The sequence below is a fragment of the Lonchura striata genome, chromosome 8 (assembly GCF_046129695.1).
Source record: "Lonchura striata isolate bLonStr1 chromosome 8, bLonStr1.mat, whole genome shotgun sequence".
Lineage (NCBI taxonomy): Eukaryota > Metazoa > Chordata > Aves > Passeriformes > Estrildidae > Lonchura > Lonchura striata.
In genome coordinates, this window is record NC_134610.1 from 15678254 (window position 1) to 15690724 (window position 12471).

The following is a 12471-nucleotide window of genomic DNA, read 5'->3' on the forward strand; positions in this document are numbered from 1 at the left end:
GGGCCCGGGCCGGCGGCGGAGCGGGGCGAGGCTCGTCCCGCGGCGGGGTCGCTGCCGCTGCTGCTCGGGGCTCGTCCTGCCTTGGCGCCGGTGGGTAGGAGCAAAGCCTGGGGCGCGGGGGGACGACACTCGCCCGGGGGAACGGGCGCGGGGTGCAGCCCCGCGGGAGGGGACGCGCTGCCCCGCACTGGCCTCTTTGCCTCGCAGCTCAGCGGCCCCGTCCCGAGCGATGGAGAACTACCACATCCTGGAGATGATCGGCGAAGGGTCCTTCGGGCGCGTGTACAAGGGGCGCCGGAAGCACAGCGCCCAGGTGAGGGGACAGGGCTGGGGCTCTGCTGTGTGTGGCCGGGGCTGATTTCTGGTGCCTCTCGGCTTCTAAGGCTCTGCCAGGATTTTGGGACTCGGCATTCCTTCGGCTTTCTGCTGACGTTCCTGACCAGCTCCAGCTGGCACTAAGTCATCCGGATTCAAGGGACTCAGGAGCGACTTCAAGACCTCAAAGCAGAGCCAGCACTAAATTTAGATCCTCTGAAACCCCCAAGACAAACACCCCATAGCTGATGCCTGACTATTTCTAGGATGATTCTGCTACCAAATTGAACCTCCCTCCGTTTCAATTTGTAATTCCCATGTCGTCCTCCCAAATGCTTCAGTCCCCTCACCATCATGGGCCTCTCTGCTATACCCATTCCCTCCTATTGATGTTCTGGGCCAAAAACCTGGCCACAATATTCCCAACATGGTGCACAAGATTAGAAATAAAGGTCAGTAATCACTTTGCTGCGGTTCCTGCCTGTTGATACAGCCCAGGGTGCTGCTACTGTTCCTCATTTCCAGGGCACACTGCTGGCTCATGTTAGGCCTGCTGTTCACCAGCATCTTGAGGTCCTGTCCCATGTTTCTGAAGTTTATCTGTGTTCACTGGTTACATTTCTTTGCTTGAAATGCCAGTGTGAAAAGAGGTGTGAGCATCAGTGAGCCTAAGTGAGCATAAGTGAGCCTAGGGAGACCCCTAGGTCCAAAGGCCCAGTGAACAAATGTCTCATTGTTCTGTTGTCTGTGTTCAGCTGGAACCCTGTTTGGGTTAAAAGCAGCCTTTGCCAGTGTGGGTCTGACCAGGAGTCTGGTCTGATCCCAGCTTTTCCTGCTTTGAAAGGTGGTGGCCTTGAAGTTCATCCCCAAGGTGGGGCGGTCCGAGAAGGAGCTGAAGAACCTGCAGCGGGAAATTGAGATTGTGAGAGACCTCCATCACCCTAACATCATCCAGATGCTTGACAGCTTTGAGACTGCTAAGGAGGTGAAGGGGATTACTCCAGGCAAAGACTTTTGCTTGACTGGGGCAGGTGAACAAGTACTGTTCCCTGCTGTTGTAGGGACATCTTTCTCAAGAGATGCTGGTGACTTCATACCAGGCTCTGGTTAGTGTTTTTCAGAGCCCTTTAGTATGTGCCATGTGGGGAGCCAACACCTGTATGGGCTGCACTAGGTCATATGCAGAGGTGAAGGAGCTGACCAGGTGCTGTGTGGTGCAGGAGGAGTGGTTTGAGATCACAGGATGAGGGTCACTCTTCACTCATCACTCTCTTCAGAGACTGGCTTTTCACTGATTTAAACTCACATGGATATAATATGATAAGAGAGGATTGAAGACTGTCCTATAGCACATGGGAACGTGAAATAAAGTAATTGGACAGCAGATTCAAAACAAGCTCAAGGAGTGATTCTACCCACTGGGCTTGGCAGTGCCATTCTGGGCTTGTCTTGTCCTTCCCTCTTCCCTTGTTTTTGCTGGCTGAGATATGGACAGCTACAAGATCTCTGCCAGCTATGGGAGCTCTCTTCCATTCCAAGTCCCAGCCCAAGCTGATGGAATTTGCATGATGGCACCCCAACACCTTCCCGCAAATGTGTTACCCTGCTTTGTTCTGGTCCCCAGGGCCTGATCTCACCATGTTGTTCTTCTCTCCAGGTGGTGGTAGTGACTGACTATGCAGAGGGAGAGCTTTTCCAGATCCTGGAGGATGATGGGAGTTTGCCTGAGAGCCAGGTGTCTATCACTGCAGTGGCCATGCAGTGTTTGCTGCAGGCTAGAGAAAACAGGACTTGTGTGCCTGCAGGAAGAGGGTCTCTGCTGTGAGCCAGGAGTGTCAGGAGGGTGAGGGTGCCTCTGGGACTTTACCTGGCAGATCTTCTGAAAAGCATCGAGAAGGGGCCAGGTTGGCATTGTGGGACAGTGGGGTCCTGCAGAGACCTCAGTTTCTCTGTTCCCTTTACAAGGGCCACAGCACTAGACTGCCATGGCTATTGACCCACTCCAAGAAACTACTGGCCCACAGCTGGGGATGATCCCTGCCCCAAACAGGACAAAAGTAGAAGTAGTGTGGGAGCCAGGCTGTAAGGGACCTAGCCCCTGTGGTTGTGCCAGCGGGTGGCACCATGGGACACAGGGTGAGGCTTCTGTGTCTCTGGCAGGTCCAGACCATAGCTGCCCAGCTCATCTCTGCTCTCTATTACCTGCACTCCCACCGCATCCTGCACCGGGATATGAAACCCCAGAACATCCTGCTGGGAAAAGATAGTGTTGTCAAGCTCTGTGACTTTGGGTGAGTGCTGGAGGCCAGCTTGAGGGGAATGCTGGTGCTTGGAGCAGCCAAGGGGTTTCCTGAGTGCTGCAGAGGAGGAGTGAAGGAGTGCGGAAGAGGGCCTGGGTTCTGTGCATATTTAGAAATTAGGCAGAGAGGGGAGATTTTGTCCTCCAGAGGAGGATAAACTCATAGGGAGCTCCCTAAGATCTGCAACTGATGTTTCAGCCTGAACTTTAGATCTGTACTTTGAGCAGGTTTGCCCGTGCCATGAGCATCCACACCATGGTGCTGACATCCATCAAGGGCACCCCGCTGTACATGTCCCCTGAGCTGGTGGAAGAACGGCCGTATGACCACACCGCAGACCTGTGGTCAGTGGGCTGCATCTTGTATGAGCTGTTTGTGGGCACTCCTCCCTTCTACACCAACAGCATCTTCCAGCTTGTCAGCCTCATCATCAAGGACCCTGTCAAATGGCCTGTGGACATGAGCCCAGTGTTCAAGGTAAGGGCCGAGGCCCTGTCTGCAGGGTGAGATCTGTTAATGCAGTTTTGGCCTCACCTGCTTCCCTGGTGGGTCACTCTTAGGTTTTATGTCCCCTAACAGTGACTTCAGAACACAGAAAAGCTGTGTGAATGAGAGCTGGATCTCCTGGAATGGGAATCCTTATCACTGTTATCAAATGTCTGCTGTCTATGAGCTGGGAAACTGGGTCCAACAGCAGAGGAGTGATTTAGTGGGTTACGAAGGGAAATGTCTTGCCATCTGCCCTAAGCACTAGAGCTACTCCTTTCCCAGAGCTAGGCAGGAAAGGCAGGCCTCCTGGGTGCCCTCAGTGAGGGAGACTGATTGGGTACACTATGCTCACTGGTGGGTGCTGAACATGTGTCAGTGATCCTGCTGCTCCGCTGCTCTGCAGAGCTTCCTTCAGGGACTACTAATGAAGAACCCCCATGAGCGTCTGTCATGGCCAGAGCTACTTTCTCACCCCTTCATTGCTGGATGGGTTACTGGTAAGTACTTAGTCCTTTTCCAAAACTGTCCAGGTCTGTTTCCTTCTACTACTGTCTGGAGACTGGGAGGACCTCCCTGCCCTGCCATTTCTCACTATCCTGGTCTATGCCTCTCTCCTCTCAGCTTTTTCCAAGCACTGACTCCTAGCTCCTGCTCTTGGTCTTGCTCTGGGTTCCTTAGGATTCCCCTGGGATCTCAAGAAAGATCACGCTCTCAAGAGAGAGCTGCTGCTGAAGTTCTCCTCTTGCCTCCCCAGTGACTGATGACACAGAAAAGCATGGGATTTCAAACCCCTTTACCGTCAAGCTATCTCCAGAGCTGCAGGCCCTGAAGGAGCAGCAAGTACATTCCATGGCCCCCAGGAGCAGCCAGTCCAGGATCTTGAGAAAGGCCCAGAAGAAGATGGTTGAAGAGACACAGAAAAAGGTGGAGTAAAGTGTGAGGTTCCTCATGCTATGTCTCACAGTCAGAGCAAAGGAAGGACACTGAAGTGGGCCCTGGGGGAAAACACATGAGTACATGGGTCAGGCTGGGGTGTCAGCAACACACAAGGCAGGATGTGGAGTGCTTATGGTAGTGGAATCTAGAGGACTCATCTGACTGAGTAACCCTGCCCTGACCAAACTTCTCTGCCATCACCAGGGGCAACTGAAGGCAGGTGATGCATCTATGAAGGTTTCTGCCAATGGACATCCCACACATAGTCCCAGAGCAGCATCACGGAAAGCAGTCCCTGAGGAGAGGGAGCCATTGGCTGTCTCCAATGAGAAGAACCCATGTCTCCTGCAAGGAAAGAACAGCAGAGCAGAGTGGGAGTCTGAGGAGTCTCCTCCTATCCCAGGGAGAGAGAGGCACAGGCTGGGAGAGAAGGAAGAGGGGAAGGAAAGGTCTTTCACTGACTGTACTGTTTCCTTGGCCAGGCAGCACAACCTCTCTCAAGACTGTGAGTGGGAGTTTCTTGGAGCAGGTTCCCCTTCACAGCCTGGTGCTGGCAGGGCAGAGCCCTGCAGCAGGCACAGCACTGAGGCTGTGGACCTGGAGAGTGAGGTAAGATGGTGTCTTGAGTGAGGACAGCAGGGCCCAGTTTCCAGGGGCTGGTACAGAGACCCTGGGACTGGCAGGGTTTGTGGCACCAGTCCTCTCTCTTCTGTGGCTAGGAGTTGGAGAGTGATGAGGAGTGGCAGCACCTGATTGAGGACACTGAGCCCTCAGCCATGCAGCTGAGTGTGCCTCTGAGCCTCCTGAGGGACTCGGCTTTCCAGCACCGTGTCCAGGACCACCTGGCAGCCTCTGCTCAGCAGGTAAATGATTGCTGGCCCAGGCAACTAAGACTGGAGACTTGGATGCTGCCTTGTTTATCAAGATTAGGTTGGAAACATATGGAGAATCTTCAGCCCAGCCAGCAAAAAGATCCTCTGCTTCTCCGGGAGTTGGAGCTGTCTTGTGCACTTGGCTTGCCATCTGCTCCTCTGCTGTCCCCTGCCTGAGTGGGTTGAAGGGCTGCTTCATGGCTGGTGGAGACACCAAAATTGCTGCTCATTATAAGCTCTTCTGGCTTCTCTGTGTCCAGGTGCTGGAAGGGATGCTGGAGGGAGCCTCCCATCTTCGTTCTGTGCTTCGTGTTATTGGCAACCTCCTGTCTACCCGGTGTGATGCTGAGCTGCTGGACCACTTCTGCCAAGAGCTAAATGTGCCTCTGTCCCTGCTGTGTCTAGCCAAGCAGATCCTGGAAAGTGGTGTAACCAAGCAGGTGAGTGTAGAACCCCAGGGAAATGTGGGCGCCTGCAGAGTGCTGGTGCTGAGGAGGCCCTGGTGTCCTGCTGGACCTGGTTCCTCTTCCAGGCATCCTTGAGAAGGGGGAGGTTCTGGTAGGGAAGGATCCTGTCATAGAGTTGTGGGGATGGCCAGCAGACAATCCCCATTTATGGTTTCTTTCTGGATTCTGCAGCAGCCCTGGTGTATCGCTGTGCTGACAGACCTCCTCGTGGTGACCAAAGTTTGTTTCAGTAGCCTAGAGGAGAGTGGGCAAAAATACAGGTAGGGAAAACCTCCTGTTCCCTGAGGTCTTGTGTGGTCACTTTGGGGACCTGGCAGTAGGTGGAAGGGTGGTGTTCATACTCTGCAGCTGGAGTTGTCTCTGTGGGGAAGCATTATGGTCTAAGCACTTCATGCTGTATTGCTGTGCTCACAGAGGAGCACTTTCCTTGAATGGGATTAATTCAAGGAAAGGCACAGTTGACAAGTCCAGTTGTGCTGCCTGCTGGCAGCAGCTCACAGTGTGTGTGCTGCCTGCTCCATTAGCCAGGGCCATGTGGGCCTTCCCTCAAAGCAAGGGGCCATGTTTCTCTGCACTCATCTGCCCTTGCTGCCCCCCACAGACTGCAGACCATCCAGGAGAGTGCTGACTGCTTCCTGGCCCTGCTGCCGGAGCTGCTAGCTGTGCCAGCTGACAGTGAGATGAGACTCTGCCAGCAAAGCCTCCTGGTAAGAGTGCCCCCATCTCCCTCCTCCACACCCTCTGCCCTCAGGGACAGAAGTTATGGGGTTGTCAGTGTATGTTGGGGGAATACAGCCTGAGCACCCTGCTCCTAACTATGGGGTCTGATGCGTTCTTGTCAGGGCAAGCTGTCTCACCCACTGGGGTTTTAGCAGGGAATTGCATACAAAAATAAGGTCTCTGAGGGAGCACCTTTGCTGGCCTTAACATTCTAGTGTGGCTTTACTGGCTGAGCTGATGGCAGATGCAGCCCCTTGTACACACTCTGGCACAAAAAGTGTCATTTCACCAGACATATCCCTGGCTCTGCTGCCAAGAGTTCTGCTGCTGGGATTGTGCTGGGTGGGCACAGCGGGGTCTCAGCACTGGAGTATGATTCACATGTGGCTTGGTCAGGAGATGCATACAGGCATTTGATATCTTCTAGCCTTTGTTTTCAAGCTGCATGTTTTAGTGCCAGAGTCAGTAAGAGCAAAAATAGCTGTTGGGCATGCTCTGCCAGGCTGTGATAGAGATGAGGAGGGACATGTGCCTCCATGTGTACCCCTCACTTCATGCAGCCAGATGTCGATCCCATACAGAAACCTGTCTGGAGTGGACAGAGTTCCCTGAAGTTCCAGCATGAATTCTTCTCCCATCTCTGCTGTCTTCCCACAGCTTCCTCCTGTGCTGTCCTTTTCTTTCCTCTCAAACTCAGTCTGCAGTGATGGCAATCCCTGTGTCTTCCCCAGTGCTTTACCCAGCTCTGTGAGAGCCTGGACATGACAGACACCTCTATCTCTGCACACTTCTACACCAAACTGCAAGACGAGCATCAGCCCCTGCTGAACAGACTCCTTCAAGGATCCATCTCAGAGCAGCCTGCTCTTCGAGGTAGCAGTGGTAGCAGCTCGCCACCTCTTCCTGGGGTTTCTTCTCCTTCCTGCCCTTGGGCTCCATCAGAGCTCTAATGGCCATTGTAGTGCTGCTGGCCAGGAGAGGCTGAAACTTACCTGTCCAGACCCCTGCTAATTTAGGCTCTCTTCCCTCAATCCCAGATTGCACCCTCCTTATGTCACAAGCCTGAATTTTTCTCTCTTGCCATCCAACCCTGTACTGCTGCCCCTCAGCACCTTTAGCACAATGACTGCCCAGCTCTGTCCCTGTGCAGGTGCAGCAGTGGAAGCCAAGTCAGCCCATGACCAGAGCCCAGGTGTGGCAGACCTCTTCCTGGCTGCATTGGCTGCTGCATGCAGCATGCCCCTGGAGAGAAACAGCTGTTGGGAAGCCAAGCAGCAGGTCAGACCAGCTCTCTGTACAGGGTGACGAGGTGTGGTCTTCATAGGGGCAGCAGGCCTTTCTAGGAGGATCTCTCTCAACAGTAGAGTGGAGGGCTGGGATCCTCTGTCTTTATTGGCTGCAGGGCTCATATTTGTGGGCTGCACCTCCCCAGACAACAGCTGACCTTAGGAATCCTTAGGAATGTAAAGATTCTTGAATCAATTAAGAAACTCAAACTTAGGATCTGAACTGTGAAATGGGCTTAGGAAAGAACTAGGCAATGTAGGGAGAACATGAATTCTTTTATTGCAGTGATATGAACTGTAAGAAATAGGAAATTGAAGGGGTAGCAAGAGGGAAAACAATTACAGGTTTACATTTGATTCTTTAACAAGGAGGGAAGTCAATAAGGAGGGAAGCAGAGGAGGAAAATCTTACCTTGTTCATCTCAACTCTGGGACTGTGCATCAAAGCCATGCTAGATCATGGCAGATGGGCATCCCTTAGTAGACATAGACAAGATGGAGGAAGCAGATGCTTTCTTTCATTAAATTGTTGCTAGCATTAAACTCTTCTAGTCTGGGGAGTGCTTCAGGTGCCCAGAGTGCAAAACAGGCTGATTCCTACAGGTTGCTCACACGTTAGCTGAAAAGCTTATGGAAGGAGAGAGCCAGCAGCTTGCAAGACTGCTGGGGAGACTGGAGGACCCAGGCTGCTCCTTGAATGTCCTGAAGGTAATGGTCCTGTCCTTTTATCTGGCTCTGCCCAGAGGTGCCTAAGCTTTTGCTCTGAGATTAGGAGCATGGCAAAGAAGGAGCTGTGAGCTTAGCCTTCAATGGCTCCCATCTGCCTGGTGTCAATTGTTGAATAAATTAATTTATGGTAGCCATGGGGTGGAACCTATCTATAGTGGCTGGTGGTATCTCTTCCCTCTGCCTTGCAGATCCTCTATGCTGGCTGCCATGCCTACCCAAACCTGTGCTGGCAACTGGGAAGGAGCCAGCCGCTGTGGGGTTCCCTCATGCAGATCTTGAAGGGTGAGGTAGGACTGACCACAGCCTTGGTGCAGGGGTAGGAGTGTGGGCAAGCAGGATGCATTCCTCTGAGCACTGGTAAGATGAATCTATAGTGGGGGGAGGAGTTTAGGGGAGTTCAATTTGAAGAGTGCAGTTCTCCTCCAGGGCCCTGAAACACCTCCTTCTCCCCTGCTGTGACTTTTGTTCCTTTGGTAGGTCCCTGTGGTGGAAGTGACTGAGGAGGCAGCCTGTGAAGCCTCTCTGTACCTGCTGGCCCTGCTCACTGTGCAGCTTCAGGCATCCCCTCCCAGGTAAGCAGACACTTTCACTCATGGTGGGAAAGGAACATGCCCTGCTCCGAACAGTACTCTGTCCTGCACACTGCCCAGAGCTGGGAACCTGGTCCCACTGATCCAGACATACCAGCAGAATGCTGGGCAGTGTGGGTGGATGCTGGGGATGTGGTGAGGATGACCCAGTGCAGACAAGGAGGTGCTGTGAACCAGGGCTCCTCCTGAAACGCTGCTGCTTCCCAGCCATGTGGGTATTTGGATGCTGCTGTTCTGCATGATGTGAAGCTGTGAGAACACAGTGCTTCCCTCCTGGTCCTTGCATTTCAGGTGTGAGGAGATGGTTGCCCTGGCTGTGGATCTCATCACCCAGTCTCCTGTTGTGTCCCTTGTGGTAAGCCACCCACCTCTTCCAGAGCCACTACTGAGAGCCTTGCAGACCCCTGCATCCCATTTGGGCCTTACTGTTCCTCACTCAGAGTGGGATGAAGCCAAGGGATGAAGGGTCTATAGTTACTGAGCAGATGGGAAAGTCCCAAAGGTGCTGAATTTTCCTTGTCCCACAGGGTGCTTCAGCATTTCTCCTGGCACAGCTCAGTCAGCATGGGGTGGCTTTGGAGCTCAAGAGAGAAAAGATCCTACCAGTGGTAACAAATGCGCTGACTGCACCTGCTGAGGTATGGGATGGGGACAGAGAAGCTGGGGACCCATGCATACCCCACTGTAGAGGTGTGCAAAGATGGTCTCAGAAGGGTGCAATTGTGATGCTGCTGCCCTCAAGCCCAGCACCCAGCTTCAGACTGTCTCCCACTGTCTTACAGCTGCAGCTCCCCCTGCCAATGGGTGCTGGTCTCTATGATGGGTTCTTTTTCCTCCTGCTGAAACTCCTTGAACAGGTACCAGTCTAGCCATCTCCTTTGCCTGGTTCCTGCCAAAAGGTGTGGTGGCAAAAAGGCCTGAATGCACATTGGTAACAAGGCTGAGGGAAACCAGGATCTGTGCAGTTTTGGCAGCACAACTCCATGAAAGTCCCCCTGTGTCCCTGCAGGGCTGATGGGAGAATGGTGGGTGGGGAGAGGTTATCCACATGGGCACACTGGAGTGAAGGAGGGCAGAGATGCCCTGGGTCTGACACTACTAAAAGTGCAGGACTGTTTACATGTCTGTAGACCATGTCTGTCTAGCCCTGACCTTCAGAGAACCATGGGACTGCAGAGCCATGTATCAGAACCCTGGGGAGCCATGGAGTACCATGAAGGCCTCTGACATCTGCCTCTCTGCCTCTAGGACGATGTGGTCTTGGAGCAGGGCTTTGCTTCCTCTGAGCTATGGAGCCTGGTCTGGCACTGTGTTGCTGTGGTGCTTCATGTGGACACCAACGGGGCAGCGCTGGGGGGAGACCTACCCCCAGCTGCTAGTCACCCCATAGCAGAACCAGACTGGAACCTCCTCTCCCCTCAAGGTAGGAGCTGTGGGACAGCAGAGCATCTGCCCTGGACCCTGCTTGACATCCTGCCCTCAGACTTGCCCATGTTTGTCCCTCTCCACATCTGTTCCCTGTGGCCAGAGAACTCAGGTGGTTTTTCTTGAGGACTGCAGTGTCTTCTGGGGAGACACTTCTGGGCTGGGCTGGCCCATACTGTGCCCAGTTGGCAGCAGGTCAGCTGAGCTGGCTGTGGAGAAAGAAAAAAGGATGTCTGTGCTGCAGGGAATGTCCATTCTGGCAGATGTAGACCACCTGGGTGGAGATTTTCTGATTTTGGGCATGGAATCACAGAATCTACCCTGGAGCAGCCTTGAGGTAGCACAGACAGAAGTGACAGCTTTCTCTAGCTTTGCCCTACTGCCTGCTGTTTCCCCTGCAGGAACCCTGTTATTCCTCAGCCTGGCCCTCAGCATCTTCACTCGTGAGTCCCACCAGTGTCTGCCTCAGCTCACCCAGTCCCATGGTGTCCTCATGGTGACACTGAAGAGACTGCTGTCCCCTGGCTTCTTGGCATGCATGGCACAGATGTGAGTTGTGGCAAGAGCTGAAGTGGGCAGAGCTCAGCTGATGAATGGGGCATGGGCATGAGCACACCAAGGGCTGAGAAGTTCCTGACCTGGCACTTAAAGAGCCTCTCTTTAGTGCCTGGCATGGGGAATGCCCTTTGCCCCTTGCCCAGAGGTTTTTCTGATCATCTCTGTATTAAGCCCTCTCTCTTTCACAAATTCAGGCAAGCAGGAAAGGATGGGGATCCTGACGTTGTCCCACATGTGGTCATCCAGGTCTGCCAGCTCCTCTCTTTGCCTTTTGCCCTGGATGTGGATAAAGACACCTTAGCACTGATAATGGAGGCTGTGAGAGATATGCAGATCCCTGCCCAGCTGCTGCAGGTACTCTCTTGACCCTGTGTTCCTCCTTTCCCCCATACTGTGGTGACCCCTCCCTACATTGCAGTCCCCAGTGCATGGCACCACTTCACATCATGTTGGCAGCCCAGACAAGGATGTCATTTGGGTGCTATGCAGCCCTTGGAAAAGCTTGACTGACTGCTAAGCTGGCTGCCTTCAGCTGCTGCTTGGCTTGGCTCAGCTCACACTGAGTGTGGTGCACTCAGCAGTGCCGTTTGTCCTTTTGCCTTAGGTCTGCGCTCACCATCTGCCCTTCTCGTTCACCGAGCTCCCCATGGGCCTCTTGTGCCAACTTGTGGTGTCTGATACACAGGTCATAGACCAAGTGGTGAGGGAAGCTACTGCCTCAGAGCACATTGTTGCCTTCTTGAAGTCTGTCTTGTTCTCAGACAATGTCATACTCACAAGTGACCTCCTGTCTCTCTTGACCCACGTGGCCCGGGCCTGTTCAGAGCACCTGCCTTTTCTCCAGAGGATCCTGAGGGACTCAGATGTGGCTGACCACCCACTGACCTATCTGCTCAGCCATAAGCAACACCTGATACGGGCCAGAACCTGCAACTTGCTGGGCAACCTGCTCCGCCACAGCCTTTCCCCAGCGCTGCAGAGCCAGCCGGGTTGGCTGGAGAGGCTGCTGGAGTGCCTGTCGGACCCGGAGAGCTGCGTGCGCAGGGCAGCCACCTTTGCAGTGGGCAATGCTGCCTGCCACGCGTCTTGCCCGGCAGGGGCCCTGGGCAGGGCCGTGCCCGCGCTGGCCCGGCTGCTGAGCGACTCGCGGGCCCAGACGTGCTGCAACGCGGCCCTGGCCCTGAGCAACCTGGGCCAGCGCGGGGAGGAGCTGCGGGATCTGCTGGTCCAGAACAGGGCCCCCGACCTCCTGCTGCAGCTGGCCTGCCAGGACCCGCGGAAGACCGTGCAGGAGGGAGCCCTGGAGGCACTGCGAGCCCTCAGCCAGCACGCCGGGATCCGGCAGGTACCGCACGGGACCTCGGCTCCTTTGGGGGACCTGACGGAGTTGTGGGGACAAGGGTCAAGCTGGTGGGTGACTCCTGTCCCTCTCGTGGCCGTGCAGGTCCTGCTGTCCCTCAAAGCCACCGAGAGGCTGGCCGCGCTGGGCCCTGTCAGTTCCCGATCGCCTTCTGCCCGGCACCGGGAGCTGCTCCTCCGCCGCCTCGCAGCTCTGCCCGACCACGCGGGGCCCGGCCCGCTGTCGTCGCCTACCGGCGCTGAGCGGTGATGCCCGGGCATCCTGGGACGCCACCGACGCCTCCTTCACCCTCCTGCGGCTCCAGCCGGACCTTCTTGCAGCCCGCGCTGTCCGCCTGAGCGGGACTGTTCGCGGCCGTGTTTACCGGGTGCCCCCGCGGGAAGCCGGCCCTGGCAAACGCCCGCTCCTTGTGTAACCGCGCGTT

The 12471-nt window shown here is 54.8% G+C and overlaps 1 protein-coding gene across 1 annotated transcript; it reads left to right on the plus strand.

The window, feature by feature from the left end:
• Nucleotides 1-36: 36 nt before the first annotated feature.
• On the plus strand, nucleotides 37-12318 carry STK36 (serine/threonine kinase 36). The gene is made up of 26 exons (XM_077784986.1): nucleotides 37-90; nucleotides 208-313; nucleotides 1160-1300; nucleotides 1973-2050; nucleotides 2476-2606; nucleotides 2843-3092; nucleotides 3508-3601; nucleotides 3859-4028; nucleotides 4245-4649; nucleotides 4760-4903; nucleotides 5173-5352; nucleotides 5551-5639; nucleotides 5981-6086; nucleotides 6831-6972; nucleotides 7250-7377; nucleotides 7989-8093; nucleotides 8303-8401; nucleotides 8592-8686; nucleotides 8996-9059; nucleotides 9232-9342; nucleotides 9487-9561; nucleotides 9953-10127; nucleotides 10531-10678; nucleotides 10882-11041; nucleotides 11292-12032; nucleotides 12132-12318. Exons 2-26 carry the CDS (start codon nucleotides 230-232, stop codon nucleotides 12294-12296), a joined length of 4080 nt encoding a protein of 1359 aa, XP_077641112.1. The 5' UTR covers nucleotides 37-90; nucleotides 208-229; the 3' UTR covers nucleotides 12297-12318.
• Nucleotides 12319-12471: the final 153 nt, after the last annotated feature.